This window comes from Dendrobates tinctorius, unplaced genomic scaffold (genome assembly GCF_039654945.1).
Source record: "Dendrobates tinctorius isolate UK_male_01 unplaced genomic scaffold, ASM3965494v1 ptg000230l, whole genome shotgun sequence".
In the NCBI taxonomy this organism is placed as follows: domain Eukaryota; kingdom Metazoa; phylum Chordata; class Amphibia; order Anura; family Dendrobatidae; genus Dendrobates; species Dendrobates tinctorius.
Window position 1 is genome coordinate 198 of NW_027361897.1, and position 14,768 is coordinate 14,965.

The 14,768-nt window shown below is 46.6% G+C and overlaps 1 protein-coding gene across 1 annotated transcript; it reads left to right on the forward strand.

The window, feature by feature from the left end:
• The first annotated feature begins 1,408 nt into the window (after positions 1 to 1,408).
• On the forward strand, positions 1,409 to 14,438 carry LOC141059665 (cytosolic purine 5'-nucleotidase-like). The gene is made up of 2 exons (XM_073555747.1): positions 1,409 to 1,619; positions 11,115 to 14,438. Exons 1-2 carry the CDS (start codon positions 1,458 to 1,460, stop codon positions 11,358 to 11,360), a joined length of 408 nt encoding a protein of 135 aa, XP_073411848.1. The 5' UTR covers positions 1,409 to 1,457; the 3' UTR covers positions 11,361 to 14,438.
• Positions 14,439 to 14,768: the final 330 nt, after the last annotated feature.

Below are 14,768 nucleotides of genomic sequence, written 5' to 3' on the forward strand. Positions count from 1 at the left end.
CTCTCTCTCTCTCTCTCCCTCTCTCTCTCTCCCTCCCTCTCTCTCTCTCTCTCTCCCTCCCTCTCTCTCTCACTCTCTCTCTCTCTCCCTCCCTCTCTCCTCTCTCTCTCTCTCCCCCTCTCTCTCTCCCTCCCTCTCTCTCTCCCTCCCCTCTCTCTCTCTCCCTCCCTCTCTCTCTCCCTCTCTCTCTCTCTCCCTCCCTCCCTCTCTCCCTCCCTCCCTCTCTCTCTCTCTCCCTCCCTCCCTCTCTCTCTCTCCCTCCCTCTCTCTCTCTCCCTCCCTCTCTCTCTCCCTCTCTCTCTCCCTCTCTCTCTCTCTCTCCCTCCCTCCCTCTCTCCCTCCCTCCCTCTCTCTCTCCCCTCCCTCTCTCTCTCTCCCTCCCTCTCTCTCTCTCCCTCCCTCTCTCTCCCTCCCTCTCTCTCTCCCTCCCTCTCTCTCTCTCCCTCCCTCTCTCTCTCCCTCTCTCTCTCTCTCCCTCCCTCCCTCTCTCCCTCCCTCCCTCTCTCCCTCCCTCCCTCTCTCTCTCTCTCTCCCTCCCTCTCTCTCTCTCCCTCCCTCCCTCTCTCTCTCTCTCTCCCTCCCTCTCTCTCTCTCCCTCCCTCCCTCTCTCTCCCTCTCTCTCTCTCTCCCTCCCTCTCTCTCCCTCCCTCTCTCTCTCTCTCCCTCCCTCTCTCTCCCTCCCTCTCTCTCTCTCTCCCCTCCCTCTCTCTCCCTCCCTCTCTCTCTCTCTCCCTCTCTCTCTCTCTCTCCCTCTCTCTCTCTCTCTCTCTCTCTCACCTCTCTCTCTCTCTCTCTCTCTCCACCTCTCTCTCTCTCCCACCTCTCTCTCTCACGGTCCGGTGCCACCCGTTTTTTTCAATCCGCCAACGGATCCACCATTTTGGCGGATTTCGACTGAGCAGAAAATCGGATGTGTGAAACAGGCCTAACCAAAATACCCAAGTATATGCAGCAATGGGAATACTCCATCCCAGTGTCTTTATTCTACATTTATCAGCATTAAATCTGATATGCCGAGTGTTTGCCCTTTCAGACATCTTATCCAGATCGTTTTGCAATATTGCACTGTCGTGGTCAGATTTTAGCATCGTACATAAATTTGGCGTCGTCAGCAAAGACTGACACTTTACTCTCCATCCGATCCACAAGGTCATTAATAAAGAATCAGTCCTAGTGTACAATTGCCGGTTTTTATCAAAGCCTCATCGTGCAGTAACTGCAAAGAGTTTGATTAAAGTGGCCAACTTATGATGAAAACCATACTGTACCATGCAAAGGATTGCGCCAACATTTGAGCTTAAGGTGACTTCTTTCCGAAAGTTGATACTGTCTCTCGAGATAGAAAAAAAAATTGTAGATCTGCTGAAAGTTATATCTGGGTCACACTGCCAACGACGGCAGAAGTGATTAATTCACGAAACGTTTCCTTGTGTTTTACGCAGAAAGTCACCCACGACATGGACATGTGCTATGGGATGATGGGGAGTCTTTTCCGTAGCGGTTCACGCCAGACTCTGTTTGCAAGTCAAGTGATGCGCTACGCAGATCTCTATGCCGCGTCGTTCATCAATCTCTTGTATTATCCCTTCAGCTACCTCTTCAGAGCCGCTCATGTTTTGGTGAGTCCCAGCAACCTCTACCTCAGTCCGATTCATGGATCACAAACCTGTTTCTTATAAATCGTCTGTCAGGTAGGGTTTGGAGGGGAGCAAAAGTAATCTTTAAAATGGCTCAGACTACTAAAAGAAATAGTAGTAGCAATAATTTCCCTAATCATTCACCCGTTCCCTTCTGATCTTCACTTTCTGGTCCTGTCTTCACACACTGGAAACGAACATTCAGCCAATCTGTGGCTACGCTGTGGCCCGTTATTGTCTAGCCGGTATTTTCAGCCATTTTCAATCTGTCAAGAATGGTACAGGAACATAGAGCAGCCGGGAGCTGATGCGTATCAGAGCTGGAGCTGCGGGGGAATCAATGAGGGTGTTAAGATTTTTTTCTTAATTTATTTTGGACCCATTTAAAATAATTTTTAATCTCTGGACATCTTCAATAGCTGGCCTAAAACCTCCATCAATATGGAGTATATTATTTTAGTTATTATTATTAATAATAATAGTAGTAATAATAATAATAATAATATTTTAGCAGTGGGAGAAGAGGGTTGCATTCACAATCCAACACAATGGGCAGCACTTTGAACACATTTTATAAGTTGTCATAAGCTTGTAAATAACTCATGAAAGAATAAAGTTACGTTAAAACCAAGCGCACCATTGTTTTTCTTGTGAAATTCTCAATGGGGCCGAGGTGTCAGATGACCTTCTTCCCATTGGAAAAAATAAAGTTGGATCCAAAATGGCCGACTTCAAAATTACTGCCTTCAAAATGGCCGCCATGGTCACCACCCATCTTGAAAAGTTTCCCCCCTCCCATATATTAATGTGCCACAAACAGGAAGTTGATATCACCAACGATTCCCATTTTATTTAGGTGTATCCATATAAATGACCCACCCTGTAGTTGAGAGCGCTGCACAGGTGATGGTGCGAGATGTAGTTATGAGTGCGCTGCACAGGTGATGGTGCGGGATATAGTAGAGATGAACATATTAGAGCGCTGCACAGGTGATGGTGCTGGATATAGTAGAGATGGACATATGAGAGCGCTGCACAGGTGATGGTGCTGGATATAGTAGAGATGGACATATGAGAGCGCTGCACAGGTGATGGTGTAGGATATAGTAGAGATGGACATATGAGAGCGCTGCACAGGTGATGGTGCTGGATATAGTAGAGATGGACATATGAGAGCGCTGCACAGGTGATGGTGCAGGATATAGTAGAGATGGACATATGAGAGCGCTGCACAGGTGATGGTGCGGGATATAGTAGAGATGAACATATTAGAGCGCTGCACAGGTGATGGTGCTGGATATAGTAGAGATGGACATATGAGAGCGCTGCACAGGTGATGGTGCTGGATATAGTAGAGATGGACATATGAGAGCGCTGCACAGGTGATGGTGCAGGATATAGAAGAGATGGACGTATGAGAGCGCTGCACAGGTGATGGTGCGGGATATAGTAGAGATGGACTTGTGAGAGCGCTGCACAGGTGATGGTGCGGGATATAGTAGAGATGGACATATGAGAGCGCTGCACAGGTGATGGTGCGAGATATAGTAGAGATGGACATATGAGAGCGCTGCACAGGTGATGGTGCTGGATATAGTAGAGATGGACATATGAGAGCACTGCACAGGTGATGGTGCGGGATATAGTAGAGATGGACATATGAGAGCGCTGCACACGTGATGGTGCAGGATATAGAAGAGATGGACGTATGAGAGCGCTGCACAGGTGATGGTGCTGGATATAGTAGAGATGGACATATGAGAGCGTTGCACAGGTGATGGTGCGGGATATAGTAGAGATGGACTTGTGAGAGCGCTGCACAGGTGATGGTGCGAGATATAGTAGAGATGGACATATGAGAGCGCTGCACAGGTGATGGTGCGGGATATAGTAGAGATGGACTTGTGAGAGCGCTGCACAGGTGATGGTGCGGGATATAGTAGAGATGGACATATGAGAGTGCTGCACAGGTGATGGTGCTGGATATAGTAGAGATGGACATATGAGAGCGCTGCACAGGTGATGGTGCGGGATATAGTAGAGATGGACTTGTGAGCGCTGCACAGGTGATGGTGCGGGATATAGTAGAGATGGACTTGTGAGAGCGCTGCACAGGTGATGAAGCGGGATATAGTAGAGATGGACTTGTGAGAGCGCTGCCCAGGTGATGGTGCGGGATATAGTAGAGACGGACATATGAGCGCGCTGCACAGGTGATGGTGCGGGATATAGTAGAGATGGACATATGAGCGCGCTGCACAGGTGATGATGCGGGATATAGTAGAGACGGACTTGTGAGAGCGCTGCACAGGTGATGGTGCGGGATATAGTAGAGATGGACATATTAGAGCGCTGCACAGGTGATGGTGCGGGATATAGTAGAGATGGACATATGAGAGCGCTGCACAGGTGATGGTGCGGGATATAGTAGAGATGGACTTGTGAGAGCGCTGCACAGGTGATGGTGCGAGATATAGTAGAGATGGACATATGAGAGCGCTGCACAGGTGATGGTGCGGGATATAGTAGAGATGGACTTGTGAGAGCGCTGCACAGGTGATGGTGCAGGATATAGTAGAGATGGACATATGAGAGCGCTGCACAGGTGATGGTGCTGGATATAGTAGAGATGGACATATGAGAGCGCTGCACAGGTGATGGTGCAGGATATAGTAGAGATGGACATATGAGAGCGCTGCACAGGTGATGGTGCGGGATATAGTAGAGATGGACTTGTGAGCGCTGCACAGGTGATGGTGCGGGATATAGTAGAGACGGACATATGAGCGCGCTGCACAGGTGATGGTGCGGGATATAGTAGTGATGGACATATGAGCGCGCTGCACAGGTGATGATGCGGGATATAGTAGAGACGGACTTGTGAGAGCGCTGCACAGGTGATGGTGCGGGATATAGTAGAGATGGACATATGAGAGCGCTGCACAGGTGATGGTGCGGGATATAGTAGAGATGGACTTGGGAGAGCGCTGCACAGGTGATGATGCGGGATATAGTAGAGATGGACTTGTGAGAGCGCTGCACAGGTGATGGTGCGGGATATAGTAGAGATGGACATGAGAGCGCTGCACAGGTGATGGTACGGAATATAGTAGAGATGGACATATGAGGGCGCTGCACAGGTGATGGTGCGGGATATAGTAGAGATGGACATATGAGGGCGCTGCACAGGTGATGGTGCGGGATATAGTAGAGATGGACATATGAGAGCGCTGCACAGGTGATGGTGCGGGATATAGTAGAGACGGACATGAGAGCGCTGCACAGGTGATGGTGCGGGATATAGTAGAGATGGACATGAGAGCGCTGCACAGGTGATGGTGCGGGATATAGTAGAGATGGATATGAGAGCGCTGCACAGGTGATGGTGCGGGATATAGTAGAGATGGACATGAGAGCGCTGCACAGGTGATGGTACGGGATATAGTAGAGATGGACTTGTGAGCGCTGCACAGGTGATGGTGCGGGATATAGTAGAGATGAACATATTAGAGCGCTGCACAGGTGATGGTGCTGGATATAGTAGAGATGGACATATGAGAGCGCTGCACAGGTGATGGTGCTGGATATAGTAGAGATGGATATATGAGAGCGCTGCACAGGTGATGGTGCTGGATATAGTAGAGATGGACATATGAGAGCGCTGCACAGGTGATGGTGCAGGATATAGAAGAGATGGACGTATGAGAGCGCTGCACAGGTGATGGTGCGGGATATAGTAGAGATGGACTTGTGAGAGCGCTGCACAGGTGATGGTGCGGGATATAGTAGAGATGGACATATGAGAGCGCTGCACAGGTGATGGTGCGAGATATAGTAGAGATGGACATATGAGAGCGCTGCACAGGTGATGGTGCTGGATATAGTAGAGATGAACATATTAGAGCGCTGCACAGGTGATGGTGCGGGATATAGTAGAGATGGACTTGTGAGAGCGCTGCACAGGTGATGGTGCGAGATATAGTAGATGGACATTTGAGAGCGCTGCACAGGTGATGGTGCGGGATATAGTAGAGATGGACATATGAGAGCGCTGCACAGGTGATGGTGCTGGATATAGTAGAGATGGACATATGAGAGCGCTGCACAGGTGATGGTGCAGGATATAGTAGAGATGGACATATGAGAGCGCTGCACAGGTGATGGTGCGGGATATAGTAGAGATGGACTTGTGAGCGCTGCACAGGTGATGGTGCGGGATATAGTAGAGATGGACTTGTGAGAGCGCTGCACAGGTGATGAAGCGGGATATAGTAGAGATGGACTTGTGAGAGCGCTGCCCAGGTGATGGTGCGGGATATAGTAGAGACGGACATATGAGCGCGCTGCACAGGTGATGGTGCGGGATATAGTAGAGATGGACATATGAGCGCGCTGCACAGGTGATGATGCGGGATATAGTAGAGACGGACTTGTGAGAGCGCTGCACAGGTGATGGTGCGGGATATAGTAGAGACGGACATATGAGAGCGCTGCACAGGTGATGGTGCGGGATATAGTAGAGATGGACATATGAGAGCGCTGCACAGGTGATGGTGCGGGATATAGTAGAGATGGACTTGTGAGAGCGATGCACAGGTGATGATGCGGGATATAGTATAGATGGACTTGTGAGAGCGCTGCACAGGTGATGGTGCGGGATATAGTAGAGATGGACATGAGAGCGCTGCACAGGTGATGGTACGGAATATAGTAGAGATGGACATATGAGGGCGCTGCACAGGTGATGGTGCGGGATATAGTAGAGATGGACATATGAGAGCGCTGCACAGGTGATGGTGCGGGATATAGTAGAGATGGACATGAGAGCGCTGCACAGGTGATGGTACGGGATATAGTAGAGATGGACATATGAGGGCACTGCACAGGTGATGGTGCGGGATATAGTAGAGACGGACTTGTGAGAGCGCTGCACAGGTGATGGTGCGGGATATAGTAGAGACGGACTTGTGAGATCGCTGCACAGGTGATGGTGCGGGATATAGTAGAGACGGACATATGAGAGCGCTGCACAGGTGATGGTGCGGGATATAGTAGAGATGGACATATGAGCGCGCTGCACAGGTGATGGTGCGGGATATAGTAGAGACGGACATATGAGCGCGCTGCACAGGTGATGGTGCGGGATATAGTAGAGATGGACATATGAGCGCGCTGCACAGGTGATGATGCGGGATATAGTAGAGACGGACTTGTGAGAGCGCTGCACAGGTGATGGTGCGGGATATAGTAGAGATGGACATGAGAGCGCTGCACAGGTGATGGTACGGAATATAGTAGAGATGGACATATGAGGGCGCTGCACAGGTGATGGTGCGGGATATAGTAGAGATGGACATGAGAGCGCTGCACAGGTGATGGTGCGGGATATAGTAGAGATGGACATGAGAGCGCTGCACAGGTGATGGTACGGAATATAGTAGAGATGGACATATGAGGGCGCTGCACAGGTGATGGTGCGGGATATAGTAGAGATGGACATATGAGAGCGCTGCACAGGTGATGGTGCGGGATATAGTAGAGATGGACATATGAGCGCGCTGCACAGGTGATGGTGCGGGATATAGTAGAGACGGACATATGAGCGTGCTGCACAGGTGATGGTGCGGGATATAGTAGAGACGGACTTGTGAGAGCGCTGCACAGGTGATGGTGCGGGATATAGTAGAGATGGACATGAGAGCGCTGCACAGGTGATGGTACGGAATATAGTAGAGATGGACATATGAGGGCGCTGCACAGGTGATGGTGCGGGATATAGTAGAGATGGACATGAGAGCGCTGCACAGGTGATGGTACGGGATATAGTAGAGATGGACATATGAGAGCGCTGCACAGGTGATGGTACGGGATATAGTAGAGATAGACATATGAGAGCGCTGCACAGGTGATGGTGCGGGATATAGTAGAGATGGACATATGAGGGCGCTGCACAGGTGATGGTGCGGGATATAGTAGAGATGGACATATGAGGGCGCTGCACAGGTGATGGTGCGGGATATAGTAGAGATGGACATATGAGAGCGCTGCACAGGTGATGGTGCGGGATATAGTAGAGATGGACATGAGAGCGCTGCACAGGTGATGGTACGGGATATAGTAGAGATGGACATATGAGGGCACTGCACAGGTGATGGTGCGGGATATAGTAGAGACGGACTTGTGAGAGCGCTGCACAGGTGATGGTGCGGGATATAGTAGAGACGGACTTGTGAGATCGCTGCACAGGTGATGGTGCGGGATATAGTAGAGACGGACATATGAGAGTGCTGCACAGGTGATGGTGCGGGATATAGTAGAGATGGACATATGAGCGCGCTGCACAGGTGATGGTGCGGGATATAGTAGAGACGGACATATGAGCGCGCTGCACAGGTGATGGTGCGGGATATAGTAGAGATGGACATATGAGCGCGCTGCACAGGTGATGATGCGGGATATAGTAGAGACGGACTTGTGAGAGCGCTGCACAGGTGATGGTGCGGGATATAGTAGAGATGGACATGAGAGCGCTGCACAGGTGATGGTACGGAATATAGTAGAGATGGACATATGAGGGCGCTGCACAGGTGATGGTGCTGGATATAGTAGAGATGGACATGAGAGCGCTGCACAGGTGATGGTGCGGGATATAGTAGAGATGGACATGAGAGCGCTGCACAGGTGATGGTACGGAATATAGTAGAGATGGACATATGAGGGCGCTGCACAGGTGATGGTGCGGGATATAGTAGAGATGGACATATGAGAGCGCTGCACAGGTGATGGTGCGGGATATAGTAGAGATGGACATATGAGCGCGCTGCACAGGTGATGGTGCGGGATGTAGTAGAGACGGACATGAGCGTGCTGCACAGGTGATGGTGCGGGATATAGTAGAGATGGACATATGAGGGCGCTGCACAGGTGATGGTGCGGGATATAGTAGAGATGGACATGAGAGCGCTGCACAGGTGATGGTACGGAATATAGTAGAGATGGACATATGAGGGCGCTGCACAGGTGATGGTGCGGGATATAGTAGAGATGGACATGAGAGCGCTGCACAGGTGATGGTGCGGGATATAGTAGAGATGGACATGAGAGCGCTGCACAGGTGATGGTACGGAATATAGTAGAGATGGACATATGAGGGCGCTGCACAGGTGATGGTGCGGGATATAGTAGAGATGGACATGAGAGCGCTGCACAGGTGATGGTACGGGATATAGTAGAGATGGACATATGAGAGCGCTGCACAGGTGATGGTACGGGATATAGTAGAGATAGACATATGAGAGCGCTGCACAGGTGAGTGCGAGTATTGATGTGTTGTCACATTCACTTTCGTGGAACAGTGCTGCAATACCCTGCTCAGCTGCCACAAGCTCCACAGACTGTAGTCAGATGGCACCATGTTCATGCTCCAGCGCCACGATCCATTCAGACAGGGTGTCCGAGTCAGCCGTCACCACCTAATATTATCCGAATAACAGGCCATCTATGCTCTAACCCTGGAAAACCACTTTAGGCCATGTTCCCACATCTGTCAACCAAAACCACAATCCAGAAAATGCTATTGAGTCTGAGATAGCACTAGCATAAAGCAGAAGCCAATAATGATAAAGTTCAAGACAGGAAAATATTAATCTAAGTAATAATTTAACTTTTATTGCAAAAAAAAAAATTAAAAAACAAAAGACAAAACGGTTCAAAATTATAACACAGAGCACAAAACTGACAAGTGTTGGTGGGTGAACCAAAGGGATAAGAGTCCCTGAAGGTAATAATCCAAGTAGAAAGGATAACATGTAATCAACTCAGAATGACACATGCACAATGAGAATAAGAATGACATGCCAGGGGGAGATTAATTGACTTTTAACTTCAATAGAATATGAGGATATAAAAATATACATCCTGGCAGCCAAGGTGAAAGGGGCTCACCCACCAAACACACTCGATATGAGTTTCGCCATGCTTCATCAGGGGTCTGAAGCGTGCCGCTCTGATTTCCATTGTGCATGTGTCTTTATGAATTGATGACGCTTAATCCTTTCTATTCGATTACGTCCAGGGTTCTTTTCCCTTTTGGTTCACCTGCCTACACCTGTCACTTGTGTCCTCTGTGTTGGGACAACTACCATTTATGAAGTGTTTCTTTTAATTGTCTTTTTGCAATTAGTTATTTTAATATTTTCCTGTTTTGCACCTTATCATTATTGGCTTCTTCTATATTCCCATATAGCGTAAGTGCTGTGTTTATTTTTGGGCAGAAAATCTGCTGTTTTAGCAGTTTTTAAGCAAAGTGGATGTGATTTTCTAAAAACTTGTGTCCACTATGCATTTACAGACGCTGTTGAATTGTACATTTTATGGTGTGTTTTGTCCGTACCTCCTTCTATAGGGAGTCAGCCATTACACTAATTTCTCTGAGCACAAAATTATATCATAATCGATCTTTATTAAATGTATATCCCAAAACTAGTTATACAATTCCTTAAAAGTCTAAATGCAGAAAGAAATATCCTGGTGGTACCATATAGTGCATCAATGTGCTTCCTTAAAACGCTCACTCTATGGCTAGAGAGGTCTCAGATCATAGTTACCAAAATTGTAATATAGCTGACATAGAGACATGTATGGGATTAGAAGAAAAAATTATCAACCTGACACAATAAATAATACGATAATAAATCTATGTATATCTGTGAGTGATGTCTCCCCCTAGTGGGGTGATTCACGTAACACCAGTATACCTAGATAACTGATATCTACGTACCTGTATAGTATCATTAACGGTAGTAGTAGATCCAAGAAATCTATATAAAGATAAGTGCAAGGATTTCTTTACAGTAATAAGTCAATAGCATGCACACACCGAATGCTGAATAAGCATTATAACCATAGAAGATAAAGGGCATGAAAGGAAAAAAAATAAGCACGCCATAGTTCCCACCGGACGCCCGGATGCACATTTCGCACTGTGGTTTCTGCGCGCCCTTTCTGAAAAAGCCATAGTGAGAAACGCGCGTTGGGGGTTCGGTGGTAACTATTGTGTGCTTATTTTTGTGTTGGCTGTCTCTTGTCTATTTTGTAAACTCCTATTAATATACAGTATATGACCATTTTTGAGAATTTTGTCTTCTATGAGAAGCCTGAAGGGGGGAAAAAAAAACAACAAAATCTGCATTTTTACACCCTCATTTCTAAGTGCAGAATCCTATTGATTCTACACTGGAAAAAAAAAAGTTTCAGATCTGCTTTTGAACCAGAGAAAATACATAAGAAAACCAGCAATAATGTGACAAGCAGATTGCTGTTCCCTATGGTACAGATAAAATGATGAATGAAAAAATGTTTTGTATGTGTGAACACGGCCTTAATGTTGCACATACTCTGAGCAGATGTTGATGTGAACCTTGTAGAATGACGCCGTTATTGATTTATCCGTGTCATGTTTCTTTTCCCTTTGTCTAGATGCCCCATGAATCCACTGTGGAGCATATTCATGTAGATATTAACGAGTCCGAGTCCCCGATGGCCACACGGAACCGCTCTTCATTGGACTTCAAAGATTCCGACTTCAAGCGGCACCATCTGACCCGCTCCATCAGCGAAATTAAACCACCCAACCTGTTTCCCCAAGCGCCACAAGAGATCACACACTGCCATGATGAGGATGATGATGAAGAGGAGGAGGAGGAAGAAGAGGAGGAAGAATAAGTGTCATCCTGAGGAGCTCGCTGTAATATAGTACAAGGAAACTTCTGTTCTTTTGGAACAAATTTCCATAAACAGACGAACATATATATATTTTTTTTTTCTCCCAATTTTTGTTAATCCCGTCCAAATGTTATGAATGCATAAAAGGCGATTACTGCAGGTCACACATTTCTGGCAGAGGGGACTGATACTGAGCAGACATGTCACAGTATTTACCAGCTAATTTTGGGGATTGTACTTTTTTTTTTTTTAAGCATTCTGCAAAACGTCTGAACTACAAGGCAACCCCACCTTACCCCCCAAGAGCACAGGTCCTGTATGCACAACTGCAGCATCGTCGTATCTACTGAGCAAGAGATCCCTCCCTTGTAGCCACCAATTTTTCTGCACGGCACCAGTCAGATCCACCGGCCATGCTGAGAACTGCAGCTTGTGAACAGGGCTGAGGATTGTGTAGCTGCCGACCAGACCCTGACAATGAAGACGTCACGTGGCATCACTTCTACCATAATGCCCCTAATGAAGCAGGGGGCTTTCTCTCCCCTTTAATGGTTACATTTGGTGCTTTTTGCGCCATTTTACAAATCCTATGGAATGTGAACATAAAATAACCCCATTATACATTTATAGCATCACAAGCTCCCGAGTAATTTCTAGCTTCTCCATGTGGGCTGACCCCGCTCATTTCATGGCTCCGTCTGCTCATCCTTGTACACCGCTCCGCCACAGACAGAGGGATCCGTTCTGTATTATAGAGCAAAGTTTTAGTTTTTTTGAAAGCTGTGATTTTCGCTTTACTGTACAAAAAGCGACTATTTTATAAGCTAAGAAAAGCTTCTTCTGTTCCCTTTTCTGCTAGAATTACAGCAAGGTTTTTCTTTCCAGCACATACTGTCTTGTTGTTTTACAGTACTTCTTACAGGAGCAGCTCTATACAAGGCAGCCTCCGACCTTACATACATAGATACCAGGGCCCAATGGTTTCTGTTTCCCCATGGCAATTTTTGGTCACCTTGATCAATGGAGAACACAATAGTGAATGGGCAACTTTTGAAGATCATTCTCATTCTGCCTTCTCCTTTTTTTTTTTTTTTTATTAATCCAAATATTTGTATTCATTAATCTTTTCCTATTCCTTCATAAGGAGCCTCCAATCCCCAGCATAAATCAAGAGTTCAAAATATATAATTATGGCTTCCCACATCCACCACTAGAGGGAGCTTACTGCATACAGTGTCATTATTGAGCTCTATGGACAAACAATGCAGTTGGCTCCCCCTAGTCGAGACTGTAGGCAACTAGGGTTTTTTGTTAAGGGGGTTTTCAGCTAAATATATTTATCACCACAGTGTAAGTGACAAATTTATTTTTCCACTATTGATCAAGGGCCAAGTGTGTGCACTGCCATGGGGGACTATCTATAAAAATAAGTACCCATCCATTTATGGTCGGATATCAAAAGTCGTGACTTCAGGAACCAATCAGGGTTATGGTTTTGGACGACCGTACATTGGGGATTTTTCATAAGATCTCCCAAAACATCTCGTGAAAACACTAGTCTGCACATCATCCTTCCATTAGGATGACTCGTCACGACCTGCTGTCCTTGTATTACTGTATATAGAAGATCATTTTTTTTTTCTTTTAAGGTTTTGTGTGTTTATTGATTGCAGGTATATGCTCTGCCCATAGATCTTTTCCTCCCAGGGCATCTTACGGCATGTTAATCCGGTTTGCTGAATTATTCTGTTTACTGAAAGTGACCAATATAATATAGTGTATTCATGAGAGCAACACTCTGCAGCCTGAAGACCTTCAGCAATTGTAGAACTACAGCACCCAGCATGGCCTGACACATCAGCTGGAGGGTCGCAGGCAGCAGACCTCTGATTTGGAGCTAGGACTATATGGCAAATCTCACTTATATTCCCATAGTATCTTTTATAATAAAATTATTCCCTTTTGAAGTGTTTTGGTTCTGTTAATAGTATTATTTCTTACCTGCCAGGCATGCTGGGAGTTGTAGTCTAACAACTACTAGAGAGCTGCTTTCCCATAAAAAGTTCACTTCTGCCTTCGGCCCATTGCCTTGCACGATCCATTGATGACCTACACTGCTACTGTATATTGTCCCATGCAGGTACAGAGGAATTTATCTTCTGTTGTGCTGTCTCGGGACCTTAAAGTGAATGTCCATGCTGGACCGTAATGTTAGTTTTTTTTTTTCTTAGTCTAAATTTCTTAGTATACTATTATAGTTGTCAAAACTTTTTTTTTTTTGTGATACCAAGCTCCAAATCCCCTGCATCCTCCACTAGAGGGAGCTTGATGCATACGGTGGAGTTGGCTCCTAAGCTCCCTCTAGTGGTGACTACATGCGGTCAGGAAATTAAATGTTAACCTGTATGTCTATGCAGAGGATTTGGAGCTCGGTAATAGAAAACAAAGTTTCTGACAACTATAAAAAAAAAAACAAATTTATTCCGTACAGACCTATGGATCTTTAATTAAAAAAAAAAAATGAGCCGAAGCGCTTTTTATGGCATGTCAATCATATTACACAAATAGGCTTATGTTAAGATGAATGAAAGAGACAGAGATGCTGTCTATTAACATAATTCCTTTAATGGAGCATGACCCACATGCATGGGAATGAGGCCTTCATCACTTGCTCGCCTGTGTACGAGGAGTCTACATTATGTGTCCCCTCCAGGTTCGGTCACACTTGTAGCTTGGTGACATAGTTTTGCAGGATTATGTCTGATTCCAAAGTGCGGTCTGTCCTCTCCGTTCTCAGCGGTGATCTATAAAGCACAAGTTTGTGAACCCTGCACAATGGAACTGCTTTTCTATGTCCTCCGATACTCTGGGATGAAGGAACGTGCACCCGGCCCCGGTGTAATGTAAAGTGCTGGAGCCGCGGTCTCTCTACGCTGCACCCGCTGGCATGCGTCTAGTTTAGAACACGGATACTGTTTGTTTTTTCTCTTTTGATATTTTAATCTGGAATCGGTTTATTTTCTTTACTGGTTTGTAAATCGCATTATACTGTATAATCAATAAATTTTAAGAAATTGACGTTTTTCATGGTTTTGTCTTCTGTTTGGTGTCTGTCCTATTTCTCGGTCGCCTTATTGGGGGACACAGAGACCATGGGTGTATGCTGCTGCCACTAGGAGGCTGACACTATGCACAAAAAAAGTTAGCTCCTCCTCCGCAGTGTACACCCCACCGACCGGCAGGGAATTCCTCAGTTTAGCTTAGTGTCAGTAGGAGGTGGACACGGGTCTTTCATTAGACCCTTATCTACCTCAGTGTGCGTCGTTCCTTTTCAGGTTTCCGGAGGGATACAGTGTGAAGAGTCACAACTGTACTCCCACAAAGAGACTATGAGTACGGCGTGTACTG

Coding starts and splice junctions, on each gene's coding strand:
- LOC141059665 (XM_073555747.1), top strand. CDS start 1,458: ATGGACATGTGCTATGGGATGATGGGGAGTCTTTTCCGTAGCGGTTCA. Junction 1,620..11,114: donor TCAGAGCCGCTCATGTTTTG/GTGAGTCCCAGC, acceptor CCCTTTGTCTAG/ATGCCCCATGAATCCACTGT.